A 15,402-nucleotide genomic window follows, 5' to 3' on the forward strand; every position below is an offset into this window, starting at 1 on the left:
TTCAAAGCACGTCTGACACAAATAGTAAAATTGAATTGACCTGAGGTTCTAAGAAGGTAATAAGAACTCTTTAAAAGTGTATGTAAAACCTCTCAACTAATATAAAACATGGGAATTGTAACAATGGGAACTGTTCTTTGCAGGATGGGCGTGCTCTGGAGCATTTACTACTTTTAGTCCGCATCGGATTTTTGCCTCTTTCTTACATTCATCAGGAGAGTAAAGAGACAATTTCCCTTATTTATCATCTGGMAAAAATCTGCAAAACATTTAGACCAAACTAAAATAAACATAAGGTACCAGTACCTCTGAGACAGAAGGGCTGCTTGCCACTCCAGGTACCATCTGGCTGACAGGTTCGCCTTTTATCCCCGCTGAGAGCATATGAGTGGTTGCACATAAACTCCATAGTTTCCAGATCCAACCCTGGCACCACCTGGTGGTAGCCATTGTACAAGCGAGGAAGAGGAGGACACCTCCTTTCTGYAAAAACGGAACGCACTGTAGATGAGCTGAAAAACTCAGAACATTTTTATTTGTATTTTTCTTTTTAAATAAAACTCTTGCCTGTTTGGCTCTGGTTGACTTCTTTGTCTTTTTCTCTTTCTTCCTTCTTTCTTTCCAGCTCCTTAGTTTTTTCTAAGGAATCTTTTACGGTTTCGTCTTTGGTGTTAAGAGAGTTTTCCTTTGTTTTATCATTTTCCCCATTTGCTCTGTACAAAGTGTACTGTGTCACATTGATTCGAGAGGGATCAATTTTCCTCACTGTCGTCGGAGATCCAGTGGTGTTATTTTCCTTCTTCGCATCCTTTGAGGCCTGAGAGTTTGTGCTGTTCTTTGTCAAATCCAGCTCAAATGTTTCCACGGTGGTGTCACCCTCAGACACATTCGTCTTCAGTTTTGTGTCATTTGGGCCAAATTTATCTGGGTCTCTGTTTCCATTAATTTGCTCCTCTTTTCGTTCCTTCCCTTCCTGCCCTTTGTCTTTTTTTGGCRCTATTTCTGTGGTGTTTGCCTTCCCTTTCTCTGTCTCAGGGTCTGAACGTTCTTCCTTTTTCTCCGGTGGCTTTGGTCCCTCTGGTTCTTTTTCCTCAACTCTGTTAAGCCTCCTGTCTGTGCTTTTAGGATCCACTTCATTTTTTTTGTCTTCGCTGGGCCTCTCTGCCCCCGTATTTGTTTCTTCTGAATCACCTTCTTCCTTACCTTTGTCAACAGTATTTTCTGGAACTGTTTCAGTGTATTTATCTTCAGTRTCCACCGATGTTGTGTTCTCTGCCCAAGAGTATATATCTTCCCTGCCAGCACTTCCTTTTTCTGTTGTGTTTTGTTGAGGTATCTCTGTAGCTTTACTGTTATCTGTCTCACTCTCTATATCTATTCCTTTGCCAGTGTCTGCCTCTTGTACTTTGTTTTTATCTTTTTCAGACTCAGTTAGAGTGTTATTCACTGTGGATGACAGAAAAAGAAAAGATCTTAAGAGAGACACTTGGAGCAGTTCCCACATCCCTCAAGGTTTTTTTTTAAAGTATCATCACATTGCAACCAACAAGGGCAAATACATATTATATGGATGTCATCTTTTAGACCAGCATGAACTCCTGCCTAATTGTGAAATAGACAGAGAATGACATATTATTATTATTATTTTTTTTTTTTAACAAATGATCGAGCTATTTCCGGTCATAACAGGAAAATTTGTTGACATGTCAATTATTAGTTCACCCCAAATCAAATTTTGACTACTTTGACTGGCATGTTGGAAAAATATTGAAATAGGTCCTCTGGTCCARCAAGAAAAAGACAGTATCTTTTAAAGTTCATATATACGTAGTGGTTCTGTCTAGGGTGTGACAGAGAACTTAACATCACCCTAAACATGCTTCACTCACTGCAAAAATTGGTGACGGTATGATAATAACCCTGGGGATAGTTTTCTTTAGTAGGGTTAGTGGAGGTGATCAATTGATGGAAGAGMAATGAAGCTAAACACAGAGTAATTCTTGGAGAAAAGCCGTCACAAACATTTATTAGTGAGGTTTGTGTTCTATTAGGACAATGACCTGAAACAGCCATCGAAATGGTTTAGATTCAAGAAGAACAATGAGTTGACATGTTTGAGTCAAAATCCAGATTGTTGCAAGAGTTGAACAAAATGCATTCACAGAAACTCTCTCTTCGATCTCACTGAGCTTGGGGAATTTTACAAAGCAGAGCTGGCAAACGTTTTTGTGTTGAGACGTGGAACAAACAACAGACACCTGTAAAGGCAGCAAAAGATGCACAAAGTATTGCTGAATTCAAATGCACTTCAGTTTTTTTTATTTTACACATTTTCGGAAACCATATATGCACCACTTCTGTCACATAAAATGCTAATAAATAAATTACACATAATGTCATGTTACATTATGTCATGTGAAAGGTACGATTACTTTTTTTTAGACTTCAACAAGCTGTAAAAAAGGCTTGGATCAGAATTTTGTCTTAATGCTGAGCACCTTCTTATCTTATTTCTTAAAAGATATCTTTATAAAAAGAAATTGATTGATACGCAAATATTTGACCCACAGTCAGATTGTTTTGATGTAATTTTTTGTTGTTGTAGGAAACATAGTCTGACCTTTAGAGCAAACAGGAGGAGTCCCACTCCAGGTGTTGTTTGGGAGGCAGGTTCTCTGGGAGATCCCAATGAGTTCATAGGGCTGGTTGCACATATACTGGAGTGCTATGAGGACATCATTTGGTCCGTACACCAACAAGTGGTCACCATTTACTGGCTTGGGTGGTAAAGTACAGACTCTTTCCACTGGCACTRGAGACAAGGAAAGAAATTCAAGCTATTTTCCATGATCTACATCATCCCTCACGCTGTGTGAAAAACTTACAAAAACAAGAGAGTGCCACACTAACTACCCAAATCCACAACTGTTACTATTTTGAAAAAAAAACAAAAAAAACTAAATCTCATATTTTATCTTACCACATTCAGGTGCTGCTGCACTCCAGGTGCCATCGGTCAGGCAGATGGCAGTGTGAAACCCCCGCAGTTCAAAGCCCGGGTCGCAGCGGTAAGTGATGCGAGAACCAGAATGTAGAAACAGACCCTCTGTAGAACCGTGTTTGGGCACTGGAGGCCTGTGGCATCCAACCACTAAGAGGAAATACAGACTTGCACAGTTTATTAATGAAAACATGCTGCTTTCATTTCCTCTTTCATAAACAAATAGTGGATGTTCACAATTATGATGGATAGACGGCATCTTGTGTGTCTCAGACTTTGTTTTATTGTAACTCGGTGTTCTAAACAACTACGAAAACACAAATCAATGCAGTCACATCCTTTCGGCTCTTGCCAACAGGCAATGGACTGACAAAAGTCAAACATACCATTTGCTTCCCACTAAGAAGGTTCCAAAGATTTTAAAGCGCACCCTGCTATCACGGGGGCTTGTTTACAGTTAATTTCACCCATCATGGTAAAGTGTGAACAGTTCACAGTGAAACTTTCACACATGACTTGTAAATTAAGCAAGAAACAGATGCAATAAAAGAGCCGTGGTCAAACTGTTCAACTTTCCACTGTCGTAAAATAGCTTTTATGAACTGAAGTGAGACAAACTGATAAAATGGTCGTGGAACAGATGAAAAACTCAATTGTTCCTGTGTTGGATGTTAGAATTTTTGTGCAGATTCTAACATGCAATTTCTCTGTCCATATTTAACCTAGAAGACCTGCAACACCAAGAGTTGAGGTCACGAAGACAGTGCATTAAAACGGCAGTTCTCCGTGTCAGGTAATCTCTCAGGAAAATTTATGTGTCGATGTGAACTGCAACAACTCCAAGAAACTTTCTTTGGCTTTGTGACTTGGAAAGCAAATTTATAACCTGGGCATGTTTTCCTGTGGCCTCTTACTCTTTTATTATCAGGAAACAGAGTTTTGCAATATGACTCAGACGCCAAAGGATCAAAACATTTTTTTTATTTTGAAGCTCTCAGGGCAAAATATTTATTTCATCATGTAAAAAGAATAAAGAAATAGAATAAAAATGTATAGCACAACAGCAAACCTACCAACAAACTAAACTAAACTAAACTAAACTAAACTAAACTAAACTAAACTAAACTAAACTAAACTAAACTAAACTAAACTAAACATTTTGGACTGGATGCAGTTTCTGTAAAATACTACAAGCCTATCCATTATCCATTCATTGTAGTCTGCTTGTAGTTTTATCAATGGCAACGAACAAAGTGAATGAAGCCATTCAGAATATTGAATTAATAGCCGCCTCATTCGAATCAGCACTTCTCTTTTTGCAAAAGATGACGGTTTTTTACAGTGCATGCAATTTCTACTTAGCATCGAGCTGGAGCATTACAAAAGTCACGGACAAACGTTAGTGATTGGGTAAAATTTAAAACAGGCCACGCCTCCAGGAAGCAATCATTTCTCAGCAGCTGAGGGTTCAGGCCCTATGTATGATGTTAACAGTGTAGGACCAGCGGCCGTTTTTTACCAGGCTAGGAAGAGTCAGGAAAAGGATTAAAAGTTTTAGGATTTTTCTTTTTTTGTTTTTTTTTTGTAAAAAAGAAGAAGAAAAAAAAAAAGAATCTAAAACATTATTTGTAGAGCTATCTGTTGCCGCATTTACATCCGCAAAGCTCCAACAAGTTTTTGGTACTGGGTTGCCCTGTATTTAGCTCCATGCATCTTTCCCCTATATCTCTGCAGCTTTCCTGTTCCTGTTGAAATGCATGAYGCTGCCACCGTCATGTGTAATTAGCCCTTTGCTCCGTACAGCGAGCGAGTCAGTAACAAGAAACGATTGCTTCCTGGAGACTTGCAATGTTAATTTTCTGCCACTGCTAGCATTTTGCATGTATAGGCCAAAAATGGTGAAACCAATGCACTTTCTTCCACAGGTGACATACAAGTCTTCCRAAAAAACTACAAACAGGARATTTTAGGAGTTTCTTTAAACAATGACAAACAATTGCCGAGTCAAAGATTCTGAATCCTGRTCTCTATAGTTCCTTCATATTTGTCACACACTTCTTGTCCTGCTTCATGCTCTCTATGACTGTTATTTCAGTTATAACGGACAGTAATTTGTTGTTTTATTAGCTGTTGTGCCATCTGTTATTTTTTTTATTTTTGGGTGGGGCAATTGAATAGATACATTGTTTTATAACCTATTTCTGCATGAAGTTTCACTACAGCTTTTTCCCTGAGATGGCTGCTGTTCCCTGGTYTATTAAGTTAACAATCTTTTGAGGATTTAACATGACACCTGTACTTGCACTGWGATTCAGTTTCACAAAAATAAACTCTGTTTACTAATTAGGTGGCTGTTATCACMGGAAATCAAAGTACAGGGYTGTGAATAAAAATACCTGTCACACTGYACTACAGCTTTCTAACTTAAAGTATAATTATATAAATTTTTCTTTTTATTAACATTTGATTTTGTTGAATGAAAATAAAAATAGAAAAATAGGATGTGAATACTTTTGTGGTGTACGGTTTCTGTCCACAGCTGAAATAATTACAATATTTATTGTTTTAATGTATCCTCCCTTGAATCAGGAACACTGATTAATTGGGTGGATTTCAGATTTTTGGGTTAAAACTAATTTTATATTTCTTGAGAATCTCAGATGTTTGGAGGCAGCTGCTAGGAATCGGTCCAGACCACAAGCACTTCCCTCATGACAGTGAATCACTGGCTGACTCAGGGTAGAAACACAAGAGAAAAAAAAAAAAAAGAAAAAAAAAGCTTCAAGGAATAAATCCGTTCTTGATAAATATGCTGTAACTAGGTGTGTCTCCTTTCAGAATGACTGAAATAGTTATTCTATTTTATTTTATTTTATTTCCCAAGGCTTCAGTACAGTCCATGCCACATGAAATTATAAATACTCAAGGTATGGATTCTCTCAGTCAAAACCTAAACACGATGCAAATACCATAAACAACTGCATGCATTGTGTTTGCAGTAATAAATCCTGAACACGTACCATTTTCACAYCTCTTCCCTGTATAGCCAGCTAGACAGGCACAGTGGTAAGTGTAAGAAGTGTCCAGAATACAAGTCCCATCATGCAGGCAAGGGGATGAGCTGCAAGCTGTTGACAGGAAAATATGACACTGAGATACAGCCATAATTAAGGATTAATCACACAGACATAAATGCCCATCCATATCACATTACATCCTTCATGTTAAAAGCTGAAGTCTTTATTGCTTTCTTTTTTAAAATGCATGTGGGCATTTTACACAAAACAGCCTCTGTTTACTTTTACAACTTTTGACTTGGCTGCTAGTAACTGATGTGTGTGCATGTGAGTGTGTGTGTGTGTGTGTGCGTGTGCGTGTGTGTGTGTGTGTGTGTGCGCGTGTGTGTGTGTGTGTGTGTGTGTTTGAGGTAGTTTGTAAGTTAAAAAAAAGAAGACCTTTCTGGAAAGAAGGCTTTTTGTTTTCCCAACAGACTAATAACAGACTCAATACCGTGACGAAGGCTTTTGCTGTAACATGTAGATGCCAGTCGCACATTATAAAAGGCATTTAAAAAGGCCATGGACACAGAGTACCATGGAAACTTCTTTCTTGTTTGCATCTGTTGTGGACTACAGCTTTAAAGAGCCTCTTTATTCATTGAGTATAACTCCASAAACGCCCTTTTATTTATTGCACATGACACAGTTCTCATTTACAGAACTAAGACTTGGTTTAGGTGAAAATTGTTCTCTTGGGTAAATAAATAGCTATAGTGATTTATTCATTTAAGTGGGTGCAACACTGCTTTCATTTCCTCTTGTAGATGACCCACCTGAATTTTCTTGGAAAGTAGCGAAGAATCCATCAAAATTCTTATAACCATCAGAAACAAACAAAATGTGCAAAGTGTTCCCAGAGCTCTGGAGTGTGGCAGGTCGATTGTTCCCGCAGAATCTACCAATGACACGAGAGTTGATGCTGTCTCCATCACGTACCTCCACAAAGTCATAGCGACAGGAAGGGTGAAATTCCAGGCTCAGCATCATAAACCTGTAAGAAATCAGAAGCAGTTAAAGTCAAAAGTTCATGTAGTTGGTCATTGATATCATTTTGGGTTTTAATGATGCACTTAAGCATTTTTTTTTCAGAGTGGAATAATCATATGATATAAACATATATTCTCATACTATAACTGTGTCAAACTGGTTTCACTGTGTGGGTAGTTTACAGTTTACTGCAGGGATGAGAATCGATGATTTTTAAGAAACCCTTTTCCCACTCCCTCTCCTCTGGAGCGACCCTACCACCACTACCAAATATGGTGAAAGCGGAGGTCGAACATCAGATTGAAGAAGAAGTTTAAGTGGAACAGTTTCTGTCAGCAATTAGGCCCCATTTATTCCTCTGTTACGTGCCTCAGCTCAGCCTCCCAAACTGCATAATTGGTTCTGCATGCAGAATCTAGCAATCAATGCTGCCACAGAATGGGTCCTGGATTCCTGCTTCMTTTTATTCTTTTTTTGGTTACTAATAACAATGATTTGTTTTTTTTGTTTGTTTTTAAATCCAATCTGAAAACAGTTTAAGAMTCTCTGTGAGTCCCAGGGAAACTCTGGAATCAGAGTTTCCCTGGTTTGCTTTCATAGGCATAGCCGTATCACAGAAACACTCACTGCATAATGGCAGTTTCAGCAAATATGGCAAAATAGTTTTTTTTCTGATTAGTAAGTAACCTTGATTGTCTTTATCTGTGTTTGAAATACAAATTACTTAACATTATTAGATATAATAATCTTCACCGATGGTGCAGATTGTTTTGTTTGCTTTTTTTGGTAGGAAAACAATGATAAGGATTGAGATATTGTGATTATCCTAACAAAAGAAAGATGGAGGGTTCTAAGTAATGGTTAATATAACATTTAGATGTATTTACTAGCTATAACTGTGTTTATGTTATACATGAATATAGCGAGATAATCATCACTTAGCAACAAAACCATATCCCAATCCCCAACTTTGCTTTTTTATTTACCATTTCTGGCACCACATTAATTCATTTCTTAATGGGTAAGCCATATTCACCACATATTTTTCAAATAAAAATCTGTGTATGTTCTGTTACATTGCAGTATTTAGCAAAATACTTTCAATAATATCATCCGCTTTCCTTGGAACTTATTCACCATGTCGATCACTCCAATTATAATTGCCAGCTGTTGAAAGCCGGTTAAATATTTGTCTTGACGTTGCAGAAACATGTTAATTGTGCATTACTTCCAAAATAAGAAACGCAGCTGTTAATAACTTAAACAAACCTYTAAGTGAAATTAATATAATTATTTTCAGAACAGTATGTGCTTTAAAAAAACAGTGAATATAATAATGATAAGGAGAAAGTTACTTTATTTACTTTGTATCAGCAAGTRATTTTGAGAAAAATCAAGAAAATYTGATAAGTCTGAAAATTAAGATTAAACATTTCTAAATTTTCCATAATATCAGCCAGTCAGTCACTTATGACACTGAAACCTGGACGAATGMAGGCTGTTCTGCTGCAGCTTCTACTAACTAATATAACTTGCGCATTGAGACATGTTCATTTGAATACTGTTCAATAACTTAATTTTTGACAGAAAGAAAAAAAAGTTAGTGAATTTTCAGCCTGAATGTGGTCTTGCTAAATCTCTGTTCAAAAGCTTGCTTGTAAAACTCTTTATGTGAAATGGGAAACAGATACAGAAATAGAAAGTTATCATGGCACAGCGAAGTAATGACCTTTCCTRAACAATGTGGTCTGTTACGGTTTTCAAATTCTGCTATAAACTTGCCATTAGTCCACAAAACACTTTATGCAGAAATACTTGAGCAAAGTGGAAATTTAAAGAAAGGAGGGCAGTTATTAATGGCTATTTCAGATGGTCAGTGAACATACCATTAACTTTGGCCACACRAAATGTGTTTTTGTAATTTCAAAGTTATTGTAACAAAGTGGTCATTTTGTGAATTCTCATTACCTTTTCTAAGACACTGCTAGGATTTTCTTTGGAAAGTACGACTTAAATCTGCAAGCAGCAAATTAAACTATGACAGGCTGGTCATGTACAGAAACTACTTTCCATGATTTAATCTATACCAACTTTAAATATACGTTCTATCATTGAGAATGTAATCCATTTTGTTATGTTAACCAATCCTCACAGGTTGTGAATTTGGCCTCTGGCTTGTGTGCAAGTTTGAAATTGCAGCTATTAAACTTACTTTAAATACATGTCTATTAAATTAAACTTCTATCATTAATTTAGATCCCGTGAGACGCAATTAATATAGCGGTACTGCTGCCAGACTTATTAAGCCATTGTGTGGAATCATACCTTATCATTAGAAGTAAATATGAGAACATAATACAAGAAAACATGAACTGCTTTCATTTTATGCTTTCTAAAAACAATGTCTGTAGCAGAAGTTCCAGAGTTTTATAGAAACATATGAAGTCAGTTACAGCTATCTCTAGCTATGGACACTACGTATTGACACTTCATCTGAACTCACTTCACTTCACTTCACAAAATCTTAAAAATAATGGCGGTAGACCTGTTTCCAATTGTGTTTTGATGATTTCCTTCTTGTTCATTTTGTTTTCTAGCTCTTGCCCTAGAAAACAATAGGACTTCTGTTTGTCCTATTGTTGAAACTTAACGTGTTGCCATGTGAGTTAATTCCTTTGTGTTTATTTATTTATTTTGTTTATACTCGTGTCCTGCTCTTTGTGCCATTGGATTTTTTTCTCTTGAATCGGTAGTTTTCTCTACCACTTGTTTTTCTTTGAGTCTCCTCAGTTCAGCTCATTGGTGTTAATTATTCATCTCCTTCAGTCTACTTGTTTGCCTTCCTTCACAGCTGCACTCAGTTTGTCATCAACCTCCTGCTTCTTGTCAGCTATCACACTCTTTCTTTTTGTCATTCCCTGCTGGATTCTTCTGGTTTCTCATCTGCTGTTTTGTTCCATGCTCTGCTCTTCAGTGCATTCAGCTCTAAGTCTCCTGATTATTTTGTTATTTATCATTAAAAGAACTCTGTTTCTGCAACAGTAAATCTCTGTGTTTTGGTCCTCCATGAAACTTAGTAATGACACAATGACCAGTTTTAAAAACTAGTGAGGGGCGCTTTTTAAATTTTTTTGCCCTTATACTGATCAGAATGTCATTGTTTTTGATTGGTGCTAAATGCATTGTGATGTTAGAACTGTGCAGAATGTTCTGGTTTCTATAAATTAAAGGTCATTCAATAGGAAGGAAAACAACTCATCCTCCCAGTAAGCTTTAGATTGAGACCACACGTTAACATTGCATATCAATGCTACACAGAGGTGACGAAACTATATAGCACAGCCGTATCACACAGCAAGACAAGGACATGTGAAATTAACTGTTTGATGCCTTACCTGATTTCAATAGTAAACGTTTTTTCCACCTGTATGGTCCACTCACACCTTGCATTGTTGGGGTAGCTCTCAAGGACCAAATGGCCCTGCCGTTTACGGATAACTCCTCCACACTCTGAAACAAACATAAAATTAATGCAGCTTTTTTTTTTTCTTGTTTTTTTTATGGGTGGTTTGGTTCTAGCCGCCTTTATTTTGCAGTAGATTGGCAGGAAAGTGGATTTGATTTATTCAGCAGAGTCATGGTCCACATAGACGTGAAAAAGAACAAATATGACACCCGTGTATGAGAGAGAGGAGAGGACATGTGGCAAAGGTCAAGTGGCTGGGACTCGAACCTGTGGCAACCGCATTTAGGATTGAGGCCTCTGTACGTGGGTTGCATGCTCTACCCACTGCTCCAATGCTGCATTTTTAACTGTGGCTTAATTATTTCAAGGAATGAAATATTGTTGCTTTTTAAGTTTTCAAAATCATTGTAGAAGCAGACGAGAAATAAACAACACACAAAGAGCCAAAAGAGAGATTGACAAACATTCTTGGCCATCTGCATTTTAATCAAATCCATTCTGTGTAAGTTGTACCCCCTGGTAGAATATTTGCATATAAAAGACTCAGTGCTATATATTATGTTGTTTTATGGGAGTGCAGATTATTGACTCTGATTTGTTGTTCATCTGTTTGTTGAAAAATCCCCAGGGTTCTGGCTAAGATCCAAGATGGCATAGTGGTTCCAGCTTAAGATAAATCAAAGAGGAAGAAATAAAGAAACATATGGAACCCTCGGTTTAATTTGACTTATAGAAACAGAGAATCCACCAGAAAAAATTAAGAAAGCTTACTCATGCAATCTCCTCCAGACCAGCCGGGGCGACACTCAGCGCAGTATTTTCCATTAATAAAGAAGTTATCTTGGGGCCCCCACGTTCCGTTGTTACAGCGCTTACAGTTCTCAAAAATGCTGCATCCTGCAACAGATGTGGAACAGGAAGCAACATTTCAGTTACGAGGGTGTGCGCCGTACAGTTTTTAAGGAAGCTCCTGTTAGTTTGCGTGTGTGTGTGTGTGTGTATGCGTGTATGTGTGTGTGTGTGTTTATACAGGAAAATGGAACTTTTTATGAGAGGAGCAAGGTAGCTGTACTCCACCAAACCCTGTAAATGTTTCTTTTGCTTCAACGCTGTTAAACCCATTAGGCTCAGCTGTCACTGAAGCAAAAACCCAAACACATGCTGCTGGTTCTTGAAAAAGAAAATTTAGAAATGGTTTCCTTTATGGATGGATTTTCACTTAGGAGGCCAGCCTGTTCATAAAATGTGAAAAGCCACGTACAACTTGAGGAGTGGTATGAATTTTAACAACAATGGAGCTGGCCATTTACCAATGAAAATTTATGATTATGGCGTTGAAACGCTCTTTTTTTGTGTGTAAAACTGCTATGCAGGTATTTTAATTTGGAACAGCTGCTTTTTCCTCATGAAAGAGATAATGAGCAAATTCATGCTGTGAAAAAAAGATGACATTGTTCCACAGGCAATAGGCATGTAGAAAACAAAAACTTCTAAAACTCCCATTCATGTTTAAAGGCCTCAGTTTGCAAATATACACATGGAGGGATTCCCCCAGAAAACTAGCTTAGCCTGCTGGTTGGGGCGCTACGTCATTCCACTAGCGGGCCACCATGATTTTGTTCATTAATGTTAAATGTGGAAACGAAATAAAAAAATTTAACTGCTGTTTTTATGCTATTGGAAGACATTATTGACCATACTGAAACAACTAGACTGATAAAGAAAAACACAGAAAATACAATAAAAGAAAAAAATCCACTTTAATTAGCTACTTATTAAGTAATCAGTGGCAGTTAAATAATCTATGCATGTTGGTCAAAAGTTTTACATGTTTTCGTGTGATTCGTTTTACCTGTTTCGCTTTTATATTTTGCACATACATTTGTATCCCAAAGAAAAAGATGTAAAACTAGAAAAGTATCACTAACAAAATATTAACAAACATGGACAAATCTTACAAAACCTTGTAGCATTCAAGATGCTGCATGAGCTCACCAGTATATTATTGCATGAAAATCCAAAACCTTTGCAAGCTAACACAAAATAAAAAAAAATAAAAGAACAACATTCTCCCATCGGGAGCTCCGGACACCTTATTTTTAATTTCTTTTTCTACCGGGACCAATCAGTGAACAAAGGTTCTGAACGATGACGTTGACTTTCTGCGCTGTTTTTGAAGTGTAGTTTTAGCAATGGCAGCAGTGGAAGTGAACAAGATGTCACTGTTGTCACACGTGTGCATTAAAGGGAAAGTCCTTCTATACATGTAGTTTTAGGGAAATTGGAACCAAAGCAAATGAAAACTGGTTCGTGGGATTGGAAATGAGGAGAAAAATAAACAAATTCAACAATAATTCAGTCTCTGAATCAGCTTGTGCAACAGACCGCAACATCTATAAAGCTAATATTAAACTAAGGGTTGTGTCCATATGTGTCTGCATTACCTGGATGGATGATACAGGGGTCACACTCGTTGATTGCATTGCGGCAGCAGGGCACAGCATAGCCAACCTGAGTTCCCTGGAGGGGACACTTGCAGCGGATAACGTCGTACTCACAGCAGCCTCTGCACATAACGCTCCACTCTTGACCTGGGCAGTGGTTGTACAAGTACCTGTAATCTGAACAGCGTGATGCATACAGATTAGAAATGCATGTAGGAAAGAAAAAAAAGATTAAGGTTAACCAGACATGGAGAATACATGCCAAATGACATGATTACTTATGTGAAAAAGTGGTTCGTTGTGAGATATGGATTAATTTGTGATTTTTGGTGTTTGTCTCTGCTGCTGGGCTTCTCTGCCCCTTAATTTCACTTTTATTTTAAAGTGCCTTTATAGGCGAATAAAAGAGCCCTCTGCAGCTTACCCCCTCTGTGTGTTACTTCATCAAAAAGAATGGAAAAGTAAACACAGTGGAAAACAGATTCAAATGATTACTCTGCATGAACGCAAGTACAAAGACGGTCCGTGTTTGTAAATTCTTAACCAAATAAATGTTATGTTTGATTAGCTCTGAAATCAGTCAAAGACGTTTGAGTCTGAGTTTCCATTTTATGTAAAAGTGTATTTAAAAGCTTAAACAGACCAGTGAAATGCTCTTGTGGCAGATGAGCAGAGGCTGCGCTTCAAACTTGGCACAGTAACAGGGCAACATATTGTACGTCCCTCTAGTCCCACAAACATAATGACTTTTTTGCTCTTAGCCATGGATTTGCAAAAAAAAAAAAAAAAAAAAAAAAACACAACAACATGCTAGTTCTGTTTTTTTCCTCAATGTGAAGTTTCGGCTCCACAGATCCAAGCAAAGAAGTGGACGTACCAAGGCAACAAATAGTGATAAATCTCTCAAAGGATCGTGATCAGCTGGAGAGAAACACAGATGCCTTGGAATGTTGTGAATCCACCCTATTGCTTCCACAGTAATGATATCATAAATTGCGTCTCGGTTCAGCTCCACAGAACTCTGGCCCACTCAAGTATTTTGTCCATAAACATGCACGGACATATTGCCGACAGTAAATCCTGTAATGATATTGAAGTGATTTCCCTACAGGTTTTCTGAGGACAGCTACTGGGTTTCACAGTGCAGTTAGAGTTCTTGACTGTATATCCTTTCCTGTTCAAAGCCAAGGTCATTGTGCGTTTTCTTTTAGCTGGATATGGCATCAACCTCAGAAAGCACACACATAGAAGGACAATCAGTCATGACATCAACTAAGCGTACAGCTTCATAACAATCAGACTTTGTAGGAATTTATGTAAATGCCCATGTCATGAAGCTTACTTGAAATGCAAAGCAGATCTTCTTAATTTTCTTTGTCCCCTCTGGACTACAAAAGAAAGCTCACACTTTCTGTTCTGTCATTTTTGTGGATTTTTTGCTGGCAAAACTTTAGAGCCACAAACATCCACAGCATGTTACTAGACGGCATGTTTAAAAGGGATGTGTGCCGACTACTGAGAAAAGACATGGAGCAAAAGGAGGATTATACAAGCCCAGCATCACGCCCAGCTCTTCACATGCTGATGCTTTGTTAGAACCCCTTGGCGCCACATTGGAATTTGAAGGGTACACTTTATGCCTTGTTTCCCCACAGCTTTGTTTATGTTCAGAACTTGGACTAGACCCCCCACCATAGTGACCAAAGAAAAAAAAACAAAATAACTCTGGATGTACTCCCTATTTAGTTCAAAACAATTTTGTAAAGTGGGGTTGTGTAACATCATTATTATTAATAGTTTGCTTACCTGAAGCAGAAAGATGGCATATCTAAAGCTATTTAAAACGACTTACTGAAGGGTTTGTATATGCAGGATCCATGAAATAATACAATTTAAGGATATACTTTTTTTTACGTTAACTATAAATATTTCTGTAACCCAGTCTAAATTAAAGGTATTTTGTTTTGAGTTAAGTTCATGGAAGGTGTAATAATTTAGAATGTATTAAACATGTTTGCTTAAATATGTTAAAATTGTTATAAATAAGTGTTAACAAAAAGCTGTACTTACAGGTACTTGAAGTAATATGGTTAAGTTAAAATAATTTGGAAAAATGTAGTTAAAACTGTATTATAGAAAAAGTAATCTTCAACATATTTTATTTTGAAGGGCTCATGTTTGAAAGAGGAAGTTGTATAGAGCAACTTTGCTCGTCCGTGATTGGCTGAGGATGAGGAAGGGCTAGGAAAGTAGGGGGAGACACAGAAAAACGTGAGAGAGAGAGCGAAAAAAAATTAAAAGAAAAGAGAAGAACCGCGCTGAAAAAACGTGGCGGACTTATTAATGAAGGAGTGTCTTGCAGATATTTAGACTTTCAACTCGACAGTCTTTTAATAGATATCGACACTACACTTTTGTTGCAGCTACTGTGATAATTTCTGACCG

The 15,402-nt window shown here is 37.4% G+C and overlaps 1 protein-coding gene across 1 annotated transcript in view; it reads right to left on the minus strand.

The window, feature by feature from the left end:
* The window catches only part of pamr1b (peptidase domain containing associated with muscle regeneration 1b), a 28,559-nt gene that overhangs the window by 4,308 nt on the left and 8,849 nt on the right, over positions 1-15,402 (minus strand). The window contains exons 2-11 of the mRNA XM_008411867.2: positions 12,958-13,134; positions 11,285-11,410; positions 10,443-10,557; positions 6,834-7,051; positions 6,022-6,129; positions 2,981-3,151; positions 2,621-2,812; positions 568-1,446; positions 307-483; positions 90-96 (exon numbers count right to left, since the gene is read on the minus strand). Coding sequence (XP_008410089.1) covers positions 90-96; positions 307-483; positions 568-1,446; positions 2,621-2,812; positions 2,981-3,151; positions 6,022-6,129; positions 6,834-7,051; positions 10,443-10,557; positions 11,285-11,410; positions 12,958-13,134 — 2,170 coding nt within the window. The remainder of the gene's footprint in view (positions 1-89; positions 97-306; positions 484-567; positions 1,447-2,620; positions 2,813-2,980; positions 3,152-6,021; positions 6,130-6,833; positions 7,052-10,442; positions 10,558-11,284; positions 11,411-12,957; positions 13,135-15,402) is intronic.

Source organism: Poecilia reticulata, linkage group LG6 (assembly GCF_000633615.1).
Source record: "Poecilia reticulata strain Guanapo linkage group LG6, Guppy_female_1.0+MT, whole genome shotgun sequence".
NCBI classification, from domain to species: Eukaryota; Metazoa; Chordata; class Actinopteri; order Cyprinodontiformes; family Poeciliidae; genus Poecilia; species Poecilia reticulata.